Source organism: Stenella coeruleoalba (assembly GCF_951394435.1).
Source record: "Stenella coeruleoalba genome assembly, chromosome: 13".
NCBI classification, from domain to species: Eukaryota; Metazoa; Chordata; class Mammalia; order Artiodactyla; family Delphinidae; genus Stenella; species Stenella coeruleoalba.
Window position 1 is genome coordinate 19,558,441 of NC_137159.1, and position 22,490 is coordinate 19,580,930.

The 22,490-nt window shown below is 35.8% G+C and overlaps 1 protein-coding gene across 2 annotated transcripts in view; it reads right to left on the reverse strand.

Annotated features, from left to right (window-relative positions):
- CTNNA2 (catenin alpha 2) overlaps window positions 1-22,490 on the reverse strand; it is a 1,199,753-nt gene that overhangs the window by 48,593 nt on the left and 1,128,670 nt on the right. For both annotated transcript variants that reach the window (XM_079940963.1, XM_079940964.1), the window contains 2 exons: window positions 16,318-16,499; window positions 6,972-7,077 (listed from right to left, as the gene is read on the reverse strand). In XM_079940963.1, coding sequence (XP_079797089.1) covers window positions 6,972-7,077; window positions 16,318-16,499 — 288 coding nt within the window. The remainder of the gene's footprint in view (window positions 1-6,971; window positions 7,078-16,317; window positions 16,500-22,490) is intronic.

The following is a 22,490-nucleotide window of genomic DNA, read 5'->3' on the forward strand; positions in this document are numbered from 1 at the left end:
ACTTTGAGAGCAAGATTTATTATTTTTTCCCCTTTTCCTCTTTTTGTGAGTGTGTATGTGTTTGCTTCTGTGTGAGACTTTGTCTGTATAGCTTTGCTTCCACCATTTGTCCTAGGGTTCTATCTGTCTGGTTTATTTTTCTTTTTTAAAAAAAATTCTTTCTTAATAATTATTTTTTTATATAACTTTATTTTTTATCCTACTTTATTTTATTTTGTTTTATCTTCTTTCTTTCTTTCTTTCTTTCTTTCTTTCTTTCTTTCTTTCTTTCTTTCTTTCTTTCTTTCTTTCTTTCTTTCCTTCCTTCCTTCCCTCCTTCCTTCCTCCCTCCCTCCCTCCCTCCCTCCCTTCTTTCCATCCTTCCTTCCTTCTTTCTTTCTTTCTTTCTTTCTTTCTTTCTTTCTTTCTATCCCTTTTATTCTATGCCGTGTGGATGAAAGGCTCTTGGTGCTCCAGCAAGGAGTCAGTGCTGTGCCTCTGAGGTGGCAGAGCCAACTTCAGGACACTGGTCCACAAGAGACCTTCCAGCTATACATAATATCAAATGGTGAAAATCTCCCAGATATCTACATCTCAACAACAGCACCCAGCTTCACTCAGTGAACATCAAGCTACAGTGCTGGACACTCTATGCCAAACAACTAGCAAGACAGGAACACAACCCCACCCATTAGCAGAGAGGCTGCCTAAAATCATAATAAGTCCACAGACACCCCAAAACACACCACCAGACATGGACCTGCCCACCAGAAAGAGAAGATTCAGCCTCATCCACCAGAACACAGGCACTAGTCCCCTCCACCAGGAAGGCTACACAACCCACTGAACCAACTTTAGCCACTGGGAACAGACACCAAAAATAACGGGAACTACCAACCTGCAGCCTGCAAAAAGGAGACCCCAAACAAAGTAAGATAAGCAAAATGAGAAGACAGAAAAACACACAGCAGATGAAGGAGCAAGATAAAAACCCACCAGACCTAACAAATGAAGAGGAAATAGAAGGTCTATCTGAAAAAGAATTCAGAATAATGATAGTAAAGATGATCCAAAATCTTGAAAATAGAATAGACAAAATGCAAGAAACATTTAACAAGTACCTAGAACAACTAAAGATGAAACAAACAACGATGAACAACACAATAAATGAAATTAAAAACTCTAGATGGGATCAATAGCAGAATAACCAAGGCAGAAGAACAGATAAGTGACCTGGAAGATAAAATAGTGGAAATAACTATTTTATTCTGCAGAGCAGAATAAAGAAAAAAGAATGAAAAGAACTGAGGACACTCTCAGAGAACTATGGGACAACATTAAATGCACCAACGTTCGAATTATAGGGGTTCCAGAAGAAGAAGAGAAAAAGAAAGGGACTGAGAAAATATTTGAAGAGATTATAGTTGAAAACTTCCCTAATATGGGAAAGGAAATCGTTAATCAAGTCCAGGAAGCACAGAGAGTCCCATACAGGATAAATCCTAGGAGAAACACACCAAAACATATATTAATCAAACTGTCAAAAATTAAATACAAAGAAAATATATTAAAAGCAGCAAGGGAAAGACAACAAATAACACACAAGGGAATCCCCATAAGGTTAACAGCTGATCTTTCAGCAGAAACTCTGCAAGCCAGAAGGGACTGGCAGGACATATTTGAATTGATGAAGGAGAAAAACCTACAACCAAGATTACTCTACACATCAAGGATCTCATTCAGATTTGATGGAGAAATTAAAACCTTTACAGACAAGCAAAAGGTGAGAAAGTTCAGCACCATCAAACCAGCTTTACAACAAATGCTAAAGGAACTTCCCTAGGCAAGAAATATGAGAGAAGGAAAAGACCTACCATAACGAACCCAAAACAATTAATAAAATGGGAATAGGTACATACATATCGATAATTACCTTAAATGTAAATGGACTAAATGCTCCCACCAAAAGACACAGATTGGCTGAATGGATACAAAAACAAGACCCATATATATGCTGCCTACAAGAGACCCACTTCAGACCTAGAAACACATACAGACTGAAAGTAAGGGGATGGAAAAAGATATTCCATGAAAATGGAAACCAAAAGAAAGATGGAGTAGCAATTCTCATATAAGACAAAATAGACTTTAAATTAAAGACTATTAGAAGGAACAAAGAAGGACACTACATAATGATCAAGGGATCAATCCAAGAAGAAGATATAAAAATTGTAAATATTTATGCACCCAACATAGGAGCACCTCAATACATAAGGCAAATACTAACATCCATAAAAGGGGAAATCGACAGTAACATATTCATAGTAGGGGACTTTAACACCCCACTTTCACCAATGGAAAGATCATCCAAAATGAAAATAAATAAGGAAACACAACCTTAAACAAGATGAACTTAATTGATATTTATAGGACATTCCACCCAAAAACAACAGAATACACATTTTTCTCAAGTGCTCATGGAACATTCTCCAGGATAGATCACATCTTGGGTCACAAATCTACACTTGGTATATTTAAGAAAATTGAAATTGTATCAAGTATCTTTTTCCGACTACAACGTTATGAGACTAGATATCAATTACAGGAAAAGATCTGTAAAAAATACAAAACATGGAGGCTAAACAATACACTACTTAATGACGAAGTGATCACTGAAGAAATCAAAGAGGAAATCAAAAAAGACGTAGAAACAAATGACAATGGAGACACAACAACCCAAAACCTATGGGATGCAGCAAAAGCAGTTCTAAGAGGGAAGTTTATAGCAATACAATCCTACCTTAAGACACAGGAAACATCTCGAATAAACAACCTAACCTTGCACCTAAAACAATTAGAGAAAGAAGAACAAAAAACCCCCACAGTTAGCAGAAGGAAAGAAATCATAAAAATCAGATCAGAAATAAATGAAAAAGAAATGAAGGAAACAATAGCAAAGATCAATAAAACTAAAAGCTGGTTCTTTGAGAAGATAAACCAAATTGATAAACCATTAGCCAGACTCATCAAGAAAAAAAGGGAGAAGACTCAAATCAATAGAATTGAAATGAAAAAGGAGAAGTAACAACTGACACTGTAGAAATACAAAAGATCATGATTACTACAAGCAACTCTATGCCAATAAAATGGACAACCTAGAAGAAATGGACAGATTCTTAGAAATGCACAACATGCCAAGACTGAATCAGGAAGAAATAGAAAATATGAACAAACCAATCACAAGCACTGATATTGAAACTGTGATTAAATATCTTCCAATAAACAAAAGCCCATGACCAGATGGCTTCACAGGTGAATTCTATGAAACATTTAGAGAAGAGCTAACACCTATCCTTCTCAAACTCTTCCAAAATATAGCAGAGGGAGGCATACTCCTAAACTCATTCTATGAGGCCACCATCACCCTGATACCAAAACCAGACAAGGATGTCACAAAGAAAGAAAACTACAGGCCAATATCACTGATGAACATAGATGCAAAAATCCTCAACTAGCAAACAGAATCCAACAGCACATTAATAGGATCGTACAGCATGATCAAGTGGGGTTTATCCCAGGAATGCAAGGATTCTTCAATATACGCAAATCAATCAACGTGATATACTATATTAACAAATTGAAGGAGAAAAACCATATGATCATCTCATTAGGTGCAGAGAAAGCCTTCAACACTGATTTATGATAAAAACCCTGCAGAAAGTAGGCATAGAGGGAACTTTCCTCATCATAATAAAGGCCATATATGACAAACCCACAGCCACCATCATCCTCAATGGTGAAAAACTGAAAGCATTTCCACTAAGATCAGGGACAAGACAAGGTTGCCCACTCTCACCACTCTTATTCAACATGGTTTTGGAAGTTTTAGCCTCAGCAATCAGAGAAGAAAAGGAAATAAAAGGAATCCAAATCAGGAAAGAAGAAGTAAAGCTGTCACTGTTTGCAGATGACATGATACTATACATAGAGAATCCTAAAGATGCTACCAGAAAACTACTAGAGCTAATCATTGAATTTAGTAAAGTAACAGGATACAAAATTAATGCACAGAAATCTCTGGCATTCCTATACACTAATGATGAAAAATCTGAAAGTGAAATCAAGAGAGCACTCCCATTTACCATTGCAACACAAAGAATAAAATATCTAGGAATAAACCTACCTAAGGAGAAAAAAGAACTGTATGCAGAAAATTATAAGACACTGATGAAAGAAATTAAAGATGATACAAATAGATGGAGAGATATACCATGCTCTTGGATTGTAAGAATCAACATTGTGAAAATGACTCTACTACCCAAAGCAATCTACAGATTAAATGCAATCCCTATCAAACTACCATTGACATTATTCACAGAACCAGAACAAAAATTTTCACAATTTGTATGGAAACATAAAATACCCCAAATAGCCAAAGCAAGCTTGAGAATGTAAAATGGAGCTGGAGGAATCAGGCTCCCTCGCTTCAGACTATACTACAAAGCTACAGTAATCAAGACAGTATGGTACTGGCACAAAAACAGAAAGATAGATCAATGGAACAGGATAGAAAGGCCAGAGATAAACCCACACACATATGGTTACCTTATCTTGATAAAGGAGGCAGGAATGTACAGTGGAGAAAAGACAGCCTCTTCAATAAGTGGTGCTGGGAAAACTGGACAGGTACATGTAAAAGTATGAGATTAGATCACTCCCTAATAACATACACAAAAATAAGCTCAAAATGGATTAAAGATCTAAATGTAAGGCCAGAAACTATCAAACTCTTAGAGGAAAACATAGGCAGAACACTCTATGACATAAATCTCAGCAAGATCCTTTTTGACCCACTTCCTAGAGAAATGGAAATAAAAACAAAAATAAACAAATGGGACCTAATGAAACTTCAAAGCTTTTGCACAGCAAAGGAAACCATAAACAAGACCAAAAGACAACCCTCAGAATGGGAGAAAATATTTGCAAATGAAATAACTGAGAAAAGATTAATCTCCAAAATTTATAAGCAGCTCATGCAGCTCAATAACAAAAAAGAACAAACAACCCAATCCAAAAATGGGCAGAAGACCTAGATATTTATCCAAAGAAGATATACAGACTGCCAAGAAACACATGAAAGAATGTTCAACATCATTAATCATTAGAGAAATGCAAATCAAAACTGCAATAAGATATCATTTCACACCAGTCAGAATGGCCATCATCAAAAAATCTAGAAACAATAAATGCTGAAGAAGGTGTGGAGAAAAGGGAACACTCTTGCACTGCTGGTGGGAATATGAATTGGTACAGCCACCATGGAGAACAGTATGGAGGTTCCTTAAAAAACTACAAGTAGAACTACCATATGACCCAGCAATCCCACTACTGGGCATATACCCTGAGAAAACCGAAATTCAAAAAGAGTCATGTACCAAAATGTTCATTGCAGCTCTATTTACAATAGCCCGGAGATGGAAACAACCTAAGTGTCCATCATTGGATGAATGGATAAAGAAGATGTGGCACATGTATGCAATGGAACATTACTCGGCCATAAAACCAGACAAAATTGAGCTATTTGTAATGAGGTGGATGGACTTATAGTCTGTCACACAGAGTGAAATAAGTCAGAAAGAGAAAGACAAATACCATATGCTAACACATATATATGGAATTTAAGGGAAAAAACATGTCATGAAGAACCTAGGGGTAAGAGAGGAATAAACACACAGACCTACTAGAGAATGGATTGAGGATATGGGGAGGGGGAAGGTAAGCTGTGACAAAGTGAGAGAGTGGCATGGACATATGTACACTACCAAACGTAAAATAGATAGCTAGTGGGATGCAGCCACATAGCACAGGGAGATCAGCTCAGTACTTTGTGACCACCTAGAGGGGTGGGATAGGGAGGGTGGGAGGGAAGGAGACGCAAGAGGGAAGAGACATGGGAACATATGTATATGTATAACTGATTCACTTTGTTATAAAGCAGAAACTAACACACCATTGTAAAGCAATTATACTTCAATAAAAATGTATAAAATATATATATATATAGGAGACTAGGACCATCTCAGGGGAGGAAACAATCCAAAATTTTTCATTGTCTCCAGAGAGCATAACTGTTTTGTAGTCTAGAAGGCAAATTTATGCTCATAATATTTTCTCCATGTAAATAGCAGTTTATATAATATTTTCTATTTCAGAATCTTAATTTATATTTTAAAACATTTTCCTTTTAAAACAGTTCAAACTGTAAGCCACTGGTTTCTTAAAGAGATGAACATCAGCTATCTGGAAAAGTATATTGCCTAAAGTACCCTTAAAAGAAATGGCCCATTATTGCAACAAGACTTATTTAGAACAGGATTTTAGAGTTCCAATTCAGCAAAATAAGATGAAAAGTGTGGAAATAAGCTCAAACACTCAACATTCAGATTGTGAACTATTATAACATGTATCTTAGTTCAGTCTAAAAGCATAAAAGATATTATTGAGAATTTCATTAATCTCTGATGCCCTTTGAGTCTGGATGAAAATAAAGCTGAAATCTGGATGTTCTTGACTATGTGGATTCATCCCATTTATCCTAGGGCATAAATTATTATGAGAGCATCATTACAGTGAGATCAATTATAACAAGAAGTAAAGTTCTTTCTTTTTCTTCCCCCTGTGCAGTGTATTTGACTTTCTGAATGAGGACAGCCAGGATCCATGATTCCTTGTGGATTATGTCTCTTAAAAAGTGGGTACTCTTCTTTCTCAAGGAATTTTGATCATTGGATTTACTAGTCCCTCCTGAACTGAACCCACCTTTGGCATCAACTCAGTCTCCACAGAGTTAGAGACCAGTTTGTAAAATGGTAGCGATTCTCTACAATTCATTCTTCGGGGGCATTTTATAGAGTGCATAAAACCCATTACAGAACGCAAGAGCTAGTTAATGACCCCACTCAGCATGTGCTTGCTCTTCTCTCTTATATTACCTGATCAGCCACAGCTCGGGCTAATTTGTCCATTCGAGAGCCTGCTTCGGCAATTTTCTTGGCGGCATTAATCACATCAGATGTATTTTTCAACGGGCCTTTGCCTCTGAAAAAACAGACACAACATAATTAGAAATCCACTTTATGACATGAAATAGACACACCTACCATATTGTTTGTCCAGGACTCTGCTTTTGTATTTGATTTGGCTCTGACCAAGTTAGAGGAAATTTGAATGTTTTCTTGATTCACTTCAATTTCCATGTAAATAATTCAATTTGCTTGCACTCATTTTTAGGGAATATTTTTTCCCTATTTGGATGTGCATGCTCACATTTTATTCTTTACATGCATTTCTATATATTTTAAACAGTGGTCCCTTAAAAAATATGATCGCCACAAGAGCAATGGGAATTTAATATGGAAATGCTTACCATGTGTCTATGCTGTTGTATATACATTTGTCTTCATAACAACCCTAACAAGTAGGCATCATCATTCCCATTTTAGAGAAGAAAAAAATAGACTAAAGTGAATAACTCATCTAAGCTTATGCAAATCATGTGATAAATTCTAAATTTAAATCAGAGGCTAGCCAAAATAAATGCACATGCATTGTCTTTCATACCATGCTCAGCACTATTATTATGTTAATTATATTTTTAAGTCCACTTTGGCTCCTTAAGAAGCCACTGTCTCTTGTCCATAACTCGGAACTGTTTGGCCAGAATTTCAGAAATCTGTTGAGCTCTTACTCTTGCTGGTTTATATGTTTCTGGGACTGACTTACAAAGGAAGACGCACAGAACACTGTAGATGTATTTATGCTGAACCATTTTCCCAGTATTTTCACATAAGGCTTTCAATTAGGTGAACTGTTTAAAATTACTTGTCTTTTAAATATTTATTTGAAAGGAAAAGGAAATTATGCTGCATCATAAATCTTTGAACAAAATGTTGCATATGATATGATTTTTCTTCACTTGTCTTGAGAGGTAAATAAAATAATAGACTAAATACATTCATCCTTATATTTTTAGCATTGTTACTGGTCTCCTTATATGCATCTAAAAATCAATGCATTTTTTAGGCCTACAAAATTATAAACCTATAGTTAAAACATGTGGTAAAATATAGAGAAAAACCACTCAGAAGTGATTTATTTAGAATGCATAGAGATTGGGCAATAATCGCCATTGTTATATAATAACGTTTTATAAAATGGAAGACTTAAAATGACTTTAGAAAATAAATGTAAATGAGGGGCATTTTGTTTCCCTCTTAATTTTGTCTCTGGCATTTTCAGTGTTAGTAGGTAAAAGTAAAATATATTGTGTTCATGTCAGTGCTTAAACACGTACATAGGGAAATTCAAAGCAAGCTATTTCATTTTGCTGTGGTAACATTAACTCTTCCATAAAAGACACTGATTTTTTTTCAGTTATTGTATAGATTTTTTAAATATGGACAGAGATTTTACATGTGAATTTGATATAATATGGATGAATTAAAGAATCTGGACAATTGGGCTCCCATTCTCTCACATTATTTTTTTAAATTATCTCTAAATAAACTTTTATTTTGTTTTTGGTTTATATTTTTAAAGGAAAGGTTAGATGCAGAATCTGTTAATATTTAATATTACTCTCATTATTGTTTATTTCTCTGTAACTTCCAAACCTTAGAAAATCTTTTTTGCAAACTTACTCTGACAAAATATTTGTTGTTACCTTTTGCCTTCATCTTAACCCATTCACAAAGGGCTGCACTATGCTTGATTTTTCATTACTAACAATCTTGGTGTTTGTTTGCTCCAAGAATTTCAAAGGACTTGAGGAAATGCTTTCTCATGAACCTTTCATGATAACTTTCAACAGTTGATTGACTCTGACAAAATGTGCTAAGTTAATAAAGAACATTTATAGAGACTTGAATTTGTTTGAGGCTGAGACTCCCATATTGCAGCTAAAGCATGATTAGAAGCATGTCTTTTGTGATTACACCAGAGACTACAGTACATAGACTCACTATTATATTGTATTTAAAATTTTGAGACTTTACAGTTCACATTGCAGACTCAATTCAAATGTTTGGAGTCACAAGTTGATGACAGGGATGTATTACATGAAACTAGAGAGCAATGTAGAAATTTGGGGATCATCAAATATTTCCTCATTTTCTGATTGAGAAAGCTGGAACCCAAAGAGGAAGCGAAGTGACCTGCCCAAGATGATAATGCCGAGAGTGATAAGGAGAGAGAAAAAGGACTGCAACCTCTGTGTCCCTAATCACAATTTAGTACTCTTTTTGCTATATTCTGATGAGATAGCTAAAGTAGTAAACTCAGAGAAACAAAAATAGCCATAACTACAGATATTAATATGCAAGAAATAACAAAAACAATAATCATCTGACTCAAGAATTTAGAAAGTAGGAAGAAACTAATAAAAATCACTAACATGTGGTATCTAAAATATGACACAAATGAACATATCCATGAAACAGAAACAGAATTACAGACATAAAGAACAGCCTTGTGGTTGCCAAGGAGGAGGAGGGTGGGGGAGGGGAGGACTGCGAGTGTGGGATTAGCATATGTAAACAATTACATATAGGATGGATAAACAACAAGGTCCTACTGTATAGCACAGGGAACTATATTCAATATCCTGTGATAAACCATAATGGAAAAGAATATTAAAAAAAAGTCTCTATTACAGAGTCACTTTGCTGTACAGCAGAGATTGGCACAACATTGTAAATCAACTATACTTCAATAAAAACATAAAATTAAAAAAATAAGAAGAGATTTATGAGTTAGAAAATAACAGAACACAGAAAATAAATAAATCGATTCCAAAAAAAGGAAGGCAAAACTGATATAGAAAATATACTTAGCTTGTTATCAAGAAAAAAATAGGAGAAAAATATTCGAAAGTAAAAAAAGGTAAGATTTAAACTATCTTAAAAAACAGAACATTTGAAGTATTACAATACTAGTTTCCTCAAGTACATGTAAAGAAATTTGAGAACATGGATGAAATAACTTTCTAGCAAAATATAATTTACCAACACTGGCTAGAAAGTAGATTTTGAAAACTCTAAAGAATCTGATTTCCATGAAAGAAATAAGTAAGGCTGTCAGAGAGAAAGCTGGTCAAAAAATCAGTAAATCCAGATGGTTTCTCAGAGGAATTTACTAAACCTTTAAAACAGGGGTCCCCAACCCCTGGGCCACAGAGCAGGAGGTGAGTGGCGGGCAGGCAGGCAAGCAAGCTCCCTGCTCCCCCCACCCCATCGTCTGTGGAAAATTGTCTTCCAAAAACTGGTCCCTGATGCCAAAAAGGTTAGGGACCACTGCTTTAAAAAGAAAATAATCCCAATGCAATTTAAATTCTTCCAGAATATAGGAAAAGAAGAAAGACTTCAAAAACAGTTTCATTAAGTAACATAATATTGATATCGTCAGAAGCACCTAATACAAATTATTTATTTAAGATTCTGCACAGCAAAGGAAACCATCAACAAAATGAAAAGGTAACCTACTGAATGGGAGTAAATATTTGCAAATCATAGATCTGATATGGGGTTAATATCTAAAATATATAAAGAGCTCAATCAATAGCAAAAAAGCAAATAATCCAATTTAAAGACAGGCAGAGGGCCTGAAAAGACACATTTCCAAAGAAAACATACAGATGGTCAACAGGTACATGAAAAGATACTCGATTACTAATCATCAGGGAAATGCAAACCAAAACCACAATAAGATATCACCTCACACCTGTCAGAATGGCTTATATCAAAAAAACAACAAAAAAACAGATGTTGGCAAGGATGTGGAGAAAAGGGAACACTTGTGCACTATTGGTGGGAATATAAATTGGTACAGCCACTATGGAAAACAGTATGGAGTTTCCTCAAAAAATTAAAAATAGAACTGCCATATGATTCAGCAATTCCACTACTGGGTATTTATCTGAAGAATGAAAACACTAATTTAAAAAATATATGCACTCCTATGTTCATTGTAGCATTATTTACAATACTCAATATATGGAAGCAACCTAAGTGTCCATCAATGGCTGAATGAATAAAGACACAAATAAATGGAAAAACACCTCATGTACATGGATTAGAAGACCTAATATTATTAAGATATCAATAATACACAAAGCAATCAATGTAACCCCTATTAAAAACCCAGCAGCAATTTTGCCAAAATAGAAAAATCTATCTTAAAAAATCATATGGATTGTCAAGGCATCTCAAATAGCCAAAACAATCTTAAAAAAGAACAAAGTTGGGGGCCTTACTACAAAGCTACAGTAATCAAAACAGTGTAGTACTGGCATAAAGACAGATGTATAAAATAATGGAACAGAATAGAAAGCCCAGCAGATTTTTGACAAGGTTGTCAAGACCATTCAACAGGAAAAGGACAGTGTTTTCAACAAATGATATTGGGAAAATTGATATCTACATGCAAAAGAATGAAGCAGGACCTTTACCTTATACCATATACAAAAATCAACTGGAAGTGGATCATGAGAGCTAATCTATACATATTTTACAAGAAAAGTTAAGGGAAAAACTTCATGATGTTGGATTTGGCAATGATTTCTCACATGTGACACCAATAAAACAGGCAACAACAACAATAAAAATAGACAAATTTGACTATATCAAAATTTTTAAAACTTCTGTGCATTGAAGGACACAATCAACAGAATACAAAGGCAACCCACAGAATCAGAGAAAATATTTGCAAATCCTATATCTAACAAGGGGTTGATATCCAGAATATAGAAAAACTCCTAGAACTCAACACTAAAAATTAATCAGCCTCATTAAAAAATGGGCAAAAGACCTGAATATACATTTCTCCAAAGAAGAATACAATGGCTAATCAGCACATGAAAAGATATTCAACACCACTAATTGTTAGGAAAATGTAAATCAAAATCACAATGAGATACCATCTCACACTCATTAAGATAGTTACTATAAAAACAAACAAAAACAGAAAATAAGAAGTCTTGGCGAGGATGGGAAGGAGTTGGAACCTTTGTGCACTGTTGATGGGAATGTAAAATGGTGCAGCTGCTATGTAAAACAGTACAGTGGTTCCTAAAAAAAAATAAACATAGAACTACCATGTGATCCAGCAATTCCACTCCTGGGTATATATTCAAAGAATTGAAAGCAGGGTCTCAAAGAGATATTTGTACACCCATGTCCATAGCAATATTATTCACAATCCAAGTGCCCAAGAATAGATGAATGGATAAACAAAACATGATATATACATTCATTGAAATATTATTTAGCCTTAAGAAGGAATGAAAGTCTGACATGTACAATATGGATGAACCTTGAGAACATTACGCTAAGTGAAATATGCCAGTCACAAAAAGACAAATGCTGTATGTTTTCACTTATATGAGATACTAGAGTAGTCAAATTCATAGAGACAGAAAGGAGAATGGTGTTGCTAGGGATGTTGCCCAGAAAAGATCAGAAGTCTGAGTCTTCCTATTAGTGGAAGGCAGTATGGACAAAGGGACTAGTTCCACTGGCTGTAGTTCCCAGGTTCAAAGTGATGGTTTATACCCTTTGTCTTTCCCTAACTTAATCAGGTTCTCTACTTTGGGCATTTTGAAAGGTGCTTTAAGGAATCTTGTGACCTTAAAGACAAAAGCCATCTTATTGTTCCATTTGGAACATGTTTTTAGTTTTCTTGGAAAAATATCAAGCCATAGAATTGGCTCTACTGTATAGGTTCATGTAACCTTCTCTCTTTTGCTAATAGGTGATTCTTATACAAGGGTCAATATTTGGAAGCTTTCCCAGGAAATGGTCACTTCCAAAAAAAAAAGAGAATCATGGAAAGCTATTACTGCATTACTGCTATCCACAATTTAACAACTAATTCATATTTATTTCATGAAAAAGTAATAGGTATTAATGAGAAAAATCAATGTGTGAGTGCATTCTGAGTCAATGTACTCAGTACCCAGAATTCTTAAATTCTGAGTTAATCCAAATTAAAAACATTTATTTACCATAGTTTTCTCAGTACCTCTAACAGATCAATATATGATGTGACTCTCCAGTAATGAGATATAGTAAGTAAGGAGTATATTTGTAAATGTACTGAATCATAGAATCCCGTTTTCAGAACCACAGTCCATAAAACATAGTTGGGAAATACCACTTTCACCAATTAGCTGAAGCGGTCTAAAGACAGCACAGTGGAAAAGTTGTATTAATCTGGGGATTAACGATAAATCAGGTGAGACTGTAGGACCATAAGTTGAATTATTCAAGGAAGTAACATTTATATGATGGTCTTGAAGTAGAAATACAAATATGCACAAAATTGAGAAGGAATCTAAGGGTCAGTAAAGGTAGGCCCTGGATAGCAAACTCAAGATTTTTATATTATTCTATGAAAAGAGGAAAGAAAGTTTTGGTGCAAAGGGAGCTAGATGGATGTCCTTTAATGGCCAGATATGGCATGGCATGAACTGACAAGAGTCAAGAATTGGAACTGGAAGACCAGTCAAGCTGTCACCTGGGCTGAAGCCCTGAGTGTCCATACCAAGGCAGGAATGAAATTTGGGAATAGCAGGCTGATTACATGATTCTTTACTGTAGCAGTAGATTGTACCCTGAAAGCTTTATGTTTTAGCCTGAACCCAGTTCCTTTCAAGATCAGAACTTACAGTTGATCTCAAGAGACAGCTTTGTCCCTTGCTGTACAATTAAACTTGGGTTTCTTTCCTGAACTGTTGCCATCTGCACACCTTTTGTTATTGGGATACAAGACTGGCCCATGCTATTTCTTTCTGAAGGTGACATGAGAGGTATGGATTCACCCTATGCAGGACAGCATTTATGCCATCACCATGAGATGATGAACTGTTTCCTGTTCAGTTCTTGGAAGTCAAGAACTGAACAGGAAACAGACATGAGGCATAATCAGTTTTATCCGCCATGAAGAAGTTATTACACAAATAATGAGGCAGAACCTCTCCAATTTTAATAATAATGGAGTGGATATCATTGAGATTACTGAATCAAATTAATGAATTAGCTACTGATAAGAATAAAACAGCAAAATAATAAATGCAAGGTTTTTTTTTTCTTGTACCCAAACACCCTTTAAATGTAAGATCTGAAGAGAGTAGTCAAGTTTCAATTCCTACTCAGTTATATCCTTTCCTTTAAATAAGGGAACATAATATGTAAGAGCCATTAGAGGTATAGAGCTGAAATTATTCCTTTTTAAAGTGGAAAATGCAAGGCTAATAATGCATAGGGTCAAGTGCAGTGAACTTACGGGAGAGGCACAAAGAAAGGCTCAAATTAGCTACCTCTTTGCATGGCAGATGGGGGCAGCAGCAAAACCTCAGCTTCCTGTGCTCCATTTCCAATTCGCAGTCTCTCCTGTCTCTCTGGCTATTAACTGTATCCTCCCTTTGCCCTCACAAAGGGGCACAAAACTACTCATCAGGCAGCGGAAAAAAATGATAACTAGTAGCACTCTAGACATTTCATTATTCAAATCAGCATAAAATGATTGTACAAAATCCCTCAGGAACTGAAGTGGCCCTCTTTTCACTTTTAAAACTATGCTTTGACTGATAGAAAGTCTGTCTTATTTAACATCATCTAACAAGACCCCCTCAAGTATATCTCTCTTCCTTGACACAGTTATATATAATCTAGAGCATTATAAAATGTCTCCCTGATCTAAACTAACAACATGACTTGATTCATCATTCACTTTAAATTAATGAGATTATTTGTTCAAGTGATGTTATTAATGGATTGTATAATATCCATCAGACAAAGTATGAATGGTGTTGAAAGCAAGCAAATTAAGTCATCACAGGCCTTGAAAAGCAATGACTGTGGGCTGCCATGATAGTCTGATTTGTAGGAAATTTAGACTTAAATAATGGCTCAGACTGAGTTATCCTACTATTATTTTTTGTGTGAAATAAATCTGTGAAACCGACAAAGACCAGCCAAATGTACAAATTTGAACTTCTAATGAATACAATGACATTTAAAATCTCGAAGGTCACCCTCATAACTTTAAAGTCATTCCACTAAAGTCAAAAACAATTTTTAAATATTTGGAGAAAGGACCAAGTGATGTCATTTGTACATACTGGCCAGAGGCAAAAGGTAAAGGGAAAAAGGCAGAGATGTGCCATATTTTATTATAATTAATTGTAGGCTTTTCTTATTAAAAGCACTCAACAATCACTTAAAAAATTGTCACCCATAAGGTAGTGTCTTCACATTGCCACACATCTTATATAACTTTAATAACAAATACCGTGTTGAATCATTAAAACATCTTTTCTCATGTATCTGTGTGTGTCTGTGTTTCTCAGGAAAAGAAATCTACAGAGAAATGATAGCTTTCATTCATATGGCAGCATAATTTATAACTTCATTACCTCTTTGGATTTTAAAACTCTCCTGTGAAAGTTGATAAGAAGAGTATTATTTTCCCATTGTACAAATGAATAAAGACAGTACGAGACAGGTCCAAAATCACCTGGTATTTGGACTAAAAATCCAGGGATCTTTCATTGAGCTTTGCTCTCCCTTTGTCTGCCCTTTGGGTGGTAGGAAGGGCAGAAATGTCATCTCCCTTTAAAGAGGAAACTAAAAATGCAATGGCAGAAACAGCAATGACCCCTGATGAGGAAAAAGCTCCTGACAAAATTCTGACTGGTATCTTGATTTAGTAAAAGCACTGCTCAGAGCAAAAGGATCTAAAACTTATACAATGTTTAATTTCCTTGTCAAAATTACAGAATCAGAGAGTTGAACCTGATTCTTTGTGTATAAGGATAAAATATGAGCTGAGATTAATGCTAAATCATGAGCTAGCATTAAACCATATTACATGTCTACATGCACACACACACACATATATATATAGATAGATATTTTTTCCAAAGGGGTATTAACAAATCATACACCTTATCTTCAGAATAATACTTAAACACACTGCAAAACAGCATAGACCAAAAATGAGTCACCCAAGCCCCAGGGGTTTGATTTTATGACTGACTTAGGATGGATAATTAAAACAATAATAATTACAGAAATGAATCTGTTCTTTTTGACCAAAAAGACCTATCTGCTAAGAACCAGGTCCAGATCACTTTGACTTACACATGTAAATTTTATAATACCACTACCTTGCTTTGATGTAGTCTTTTAATTTTTCAGCAGGCTTTTCACATGCTAATACACACTGTTGTGCTTCTGTTATTTTTAATGAGAAAATCTTCCTCTTCCTGTCTCCAGGCCTCACCTTGTGAAGTCTGTCATTTCCATCATGATCATACACATCTGCTTGGCCAGCACAATGATATCATTGCCGCTGTCGTCCCATTTGGCCACTTCAGCATCCAGCTTGCTTTTCTCTTGGTGGAATATCTCCACCTGCTCAGCTATTTTTGCCTTCTCCTCTTGCGGTAGTTGTGCCATGATAGCCTGTGTGGGTTACAGAAAAAGTGTGACTAATGGTGACAAGGAAGCACAGACAGGAGGGTGACTCTGCCTCCAGTTAATGGCAAAGCCAGACCCTGACAAGGATGATAGGCTGCCCCACCATTCTGGAAAGTACTTTTTCTCCAGCCCCAAGAATGCAAAAGCACAGACTGGTAAGGTCCCCACATTCCCTGTCCCTGTTCCAACATACAAAAAAAATAAGAGATCCAAAGGTACGTGCACATTGACAGTAACAGAACTTCTTTGTCGCTATGATGACATATGTTTGTTCAAAAGAATCTATTCCTGACGATTTTTATATTTGGTCTTGGGAAACTTTTACCAGATGAAAGAATGCACCTCTTTCAACACTGAAATCTGTTCAGAAAAAAGAAAACAGGCCTCTGTTGCTGGGAAGGAAAAGAATTTTAAAGAATATCTGAGCATCCCAAGTGGGGTGGGGAGATGTCCTGTGAGTGTTAATGAAGCCATTCATGGTTAGATGCCAAACAAAAATCCCTTATGCAGGGCACATCAGGGATGGCATACCTATTCCCAGTCCTCCTGTATGGAAATCCTGGGTCGAACATGGGTCCCTGGAGAGCCTATGAGTATGTACATGGAAGCTGTGATGGGATAAAATTTAGGATTAAGAAGCAAAGGTTGATTTTCAATAGTTGCTAGGTAAGGGAATGTAGAAAAGGAAAAACTACAGTTGATTCTCACTATTCACAGATTTTTTATTTGCAAATTTGCCTACTCTCTAAAATCTATTTGAAATCCCCAAATCAATATTTGTGGTGCTTTCAGACATTCACAGACATATGCAGAGATGCCAAAGTTTTGAGTCATCAACAACCATGTTCCCAGATGAGGCCGAACAAGGGTTTCTCTGCTTTCTTGTTTCAGCACTCATACCATAAAGAAGCATCCTTTCTGCAATCTATTTAGTACCACATTTTCCACATATTTGCACTTTTTATTGGTGGTTTTGCTGTCTAACTTGGCCCCCAATCCTAGTGCTGAAATGCTGTCTTGTGTCTCTAAGCACAAAAAGGCTGCGATGTGCCTAATGGAGAAAATACATGTATTAGATGAACTTTGTTCAGGCATGACTTTTAGTGCTCCCAGCTGTGAGCTCAATGTTCATGAACCAAAACTATCTAATAAGGTATCTAAACAGAAACACTCATTAAACAAGATTACATATTGATGGGTTGAAGGAAATATTAAGACTAGCAGCTCTCAGGAAGCTAACCCTGTATTTCCCCTAGGAGCAATGATTCCGTAGTTGCTAATTAAGCATTCATGGTGACTTTACAGAACATAAGGGCCGTGAATAAAGAGAATCAACTGTATTTGTTAGACACTATTTATGTAGCAGGCACTGAATGAAATGTTTGACATCACCTCAATGCATCCTCAAAGAACCATTTACAACCTGCTTCACTGAAAGGACCACGTGGATCAGTGTGTCAGCACTGATATCCCTCTCATTCTGGGATGCACGTATTCTCCAGAAGAGCATGATTTGGGGTACTGACAGCTGTTGCAAAGGACAAGTAAATAGCACAAAAAAACCTTCTTTCTATATTGTAAAGTTCCTCCCAATGTGAGTGAATTGTTTAAAGGAGAGGTAGGTAGCTGGTATCTAATGGAAATATCAGTGGATATAAGCTCAGAAAAACTGGGCTCAACCTGGCTCTGTAACTGACTTGGGTTAAGGCCTCATTGCTACTGGATCACATCCTTAACGTTCTATAATATAAGAATAGTAAACAATTACCTCAAAATGTTATGGTGGACAGAAAATGAAATAATAAATGTAAAATGAAAGTAAGCATGTGTGGGATTATTGTTAACATTATATTATCGTTATTTCTGTATGAGTTTTCTTCTAGCTGCTTCTCTAGCTTATTACTTAGTTGCCATCAAAGAGAAGGGATGGGCTCAGAGACTATGTGACTCTCTATAAATAGAAGATTGACATGATTCCTTGAACACAGGCATGTATACTGGGTACTGTACTAAAAGGCTTATGAATGTCAAAAATTTAATCTACTTAATTATTCTACAAGATTAATACTATTATTACCCTTATTTTATTAATGATGATACCAAGACCCAGGGAAATTAATTAAATTCTGAATATTACACAACTAATGAGCTATAAGAATAGGATTCAAACCCAGGTCAGCTAACACCATACTTAACCATTGTGCACAATGGGATCACCATGCAGGACCATGCGGGTTAGACACTGCCCAGTGGTCCCAGCCCAGTGGGGCAAAGATCACTAAAACTCTAGGCTCTGTCCACCAGGCTGAGCATCCTAGACAAGCCTTCATCTGCCCAGGGTAAAGGGGTGCCTTTGTCTGATTTGCATAAAGTGTCCTTGAACCAGCAGCTTCCCAGATGCTACATCTTACTAATAGACAGCCATGTCTATGAAATCCCATGCATGCATGTGTGTGACTTTATACAAATAGCATGTGAGTGTGTGTGTATGATGTATGTATATACTTATGTAGATCAATATGTGTGTGCGTGTGTATACAAAATCTACAATCCATATTTTAAAAGCCAGACTTGTGCAAATACAATAAAGTATTAAAATACTAATATTTGAAAAATATTTTACAATACTTTTAAAGATAGCTAATATACAAAAGAGCTTGTTGTAAACTCACATATGCAATATCATACTAACAGCAAGGCAGCTAGCTTTTCCAATACCTTTGAGATAGGTTTGGATTTACAGAAGTTTCCTGAAGCATCCCTGTCTGATGTTCTCATGCTGTCTTAGATTCATCTGTCCTCCTCATACAAAATTGATAATCATGTTTTACTTAAACCTCACAAGTCCTAACCAGCATCATTTAAAGCATCCATTAGGTGCTTCTCTGTAAAAGAATCTATAAAACTACCTGACAGACCTCCATACTCTACATTCAATCTCCAGATTCTAGCAATAAACCTGTCATTGTTCCAAAAGGGTTAATTTATGCATTAAAGGGTGTACACGTGTCTATCAACTGTATCACTTGAGTTTCACATTGTGCAGTTTAGCATTTGAATGTTAACTCCCTTGCACTAACTCTCTAATTTCGAGTAATGCCCTACCTCCGAGTTCTCTTTGAGCTTCCTGAGGGTAGAGTCCCCAGCATCCTGCACAGTGTAGAAGCTAAATACATATCTCTTGATTGACTGCTTACCCATTTTTCCACTCACTGCATCAACATAGTTTGAGAGAAGTTAACAGAACTGACATACGTTTCATAAGGGCACAACTCCAAAGAAAAACTGGCTCCTGAAAGCAGATTTGTATAAGAAGATGTTATTTTGACTCTAGGTGTGCTCCGCCCGCATAATGCACTTAATGGTGTGTGATTTGGGTGTAAGAGTCATTATATTTGCTTCTGCTTATATAGCTATCGATGAAGTAAAGTTGTTTCCTAAATATTATTAAAATTCTCTTAGCTTTTAAAAATTCATAATTGACCTTTTCTGAAACTGAAATTTAAAAAAAGGTTATCTATAAACAGTAGATCACAAACTGTGAAATTTGCAAGTTAATCAAATTAAAATTCAACACATGAGTTTTAATTAGGTCTTATCAATGTAACTCAGCAGTTTGAAATGTTAACACATTAAAGCCGTTCTAGCTAGGAAAAAAAAAATTAGAGGCTGGCTACATTCAAATCAAGTTGAATACAAAATATATGACATGCAATTGTTCATTCCCTCAAACTAAGGAAACATGAGAAAAATGATTTTCATGACGAAAGGGAAAGACAACAAATCAGCTTTTCTGTTTGGGTCATGTGATCACCTGGGGCGGTCTGAGATTTTTGGCTGCTTTCTGTGTAGCTAAGCACAGCTGTCCAGATTGTTGATCTGGGGCCCCAAGTCAGTGGCATCAGAGACTTGAATTCACAAAGTTTTCTAACCACCCTGTTCCATGCTCCTAGCCTTTCCTTTGAACATCCAACCACTTTTTTGTGATTGTTTTAAACTTTATTTATTAAATGAAAGTGCAAATCACTGACACAAGCCAACGACCACTCAGCCCAGAATCTTTTTCTTCAATCTAAATCTCAAAGAGCTTTTTTCCAATCTCAAAAGGATTATTTTTTCCAATCCCAAGATGAAAAATGACTTTTAAAGTCCATGGACCTCCAAACTGATATGTTAGTTTCTTAAACACAGAGCAAGAGTCTTACATTTTAAGGCTTTAAGTACATAAATGTTTATAAATAATGATTTAAAAGGTTAAAATGTAATGTGCCCATTTCTACTCACTTGGTTTTAAAGCAGGATAATAAGCATAAGTAATTAAGGAGTGGGTGACTTTTACCTGTCTCAGGCTGTGAAGTGAATTGGAAAATTGAGGTTCTTGTCTCATTAATTCAAATTAAAACTTTCACGATGGTCTGAATTATCTAGCTCTTTCAGGTTAAATTATTGGTCAGCCTTCTAATGAATGACTACCTTGTGCTACAAGCATCATCATCATCTTCTTCATTAACCTTAACATTATGTAATAACTCGTGATACATTTCATCATGCATTTCTCCTAATGACATTATGAAGTAAGATGCTGTATATATATATTACACACCCACACACACACACACACGGAGACGAGGCAGGGACAGGTTAAGAAAGTTATCCCAAAGCCTCACAGCTTGGCCAAGTTCATACTTAAAATCAGGTTTGTGTGACTCCAAACAATATATTTTATCATGAAGGTTAAATGCCCAAGAGTTGTTGCTGATCAATTTTAACTATGTCAGCTTGTGAGGAAAGAGTTTATAAGATGTCATGTTTAGGAACAAAGGGCCCGATCGTTTCTATATTTCATCAGATCAGGGTATGGTTGTTCTCATTCATTCTCTCTCTCTCTCTCTCTCTCTCTCTCTCCTTCTCATAAAGTATTGTAGACAAGCAGCAGACAGCAACACATAAAGGAAACAAACATTCACTCTAATTTCAGAATTTGAGAGCAATGTTGGAGTGGGTACTAAATTCTTTTCTCCCACCATAATCTCCTCTTAGATTAATTTACCATTTTCAGAGAAGAATTTCTCTGAATGAGAACACAAAGTAACAGGAGAGAACAGGCTGCTGGAAAGAACAACTGCCTCTGTCAGAGACAACTTTTGCCTCCTTCACAATTTCGACCAAGTTAACACACTTCTCTGGTCAAAAGTTCGACCATCTGTCATCTCATCAATTCAGTGCACCCTCTTATTTTCAATTTACAGCCATAATTCTATGTCTCTGATTTGTCATCATATAATTATAGGCTTAAATAGGCTGACTCAATAACTAATGCTGCCTGCTGCAAGTTACTCACACAGACCTCATGATAGATTGCAAAGACAAATCAGCAAGTGCTGGATTACAGGGGTACTTTGTTCTTATTATCCTGACCCATGTTCATCACTCATGCTGAAAAATCTTTTGAAAAAGACTATTATTGTCTTTTCACCCACTGGGTGAAGAAATAATAAATGATGTAGAGAGGTGCCATCTGACTTTTGTTTCCAGCCATCATAACAGACTTGATGTCTAACGTAATGGAAGTATAATGGGGCTGTATTCTTCCTTGTAAAAAATGAGGCTAATCATGCCATTTTGACAAGATGGTAATTAAAAGATTATAAGATAAAGGTTTTACAATATGCCTTAGTCTTTGAGAAAACAAGTTAATGGATACTTGGGCTGTATCAATACTAAGTTGCAGTCAGTCAATTAAATTGACTTTGAATTGATTAATGTTTGGGTGAATTACTCAAGCTTGCCCTTTGTCATTGACATAAAAATGCTGGTTTTAGTTAATTTTGAAGATGAATTGACTTGACCTGATGCATTAGTTTAGCGTCATGCCAGCATAAGCTCAGAGGACTCTCAGCTTAACTTCCTTGTTTTCAACATTTTAGGGGGAGTAGATAGAGTCTACAAGGTATTTTTTAAAGTAGGGAGCTTCAT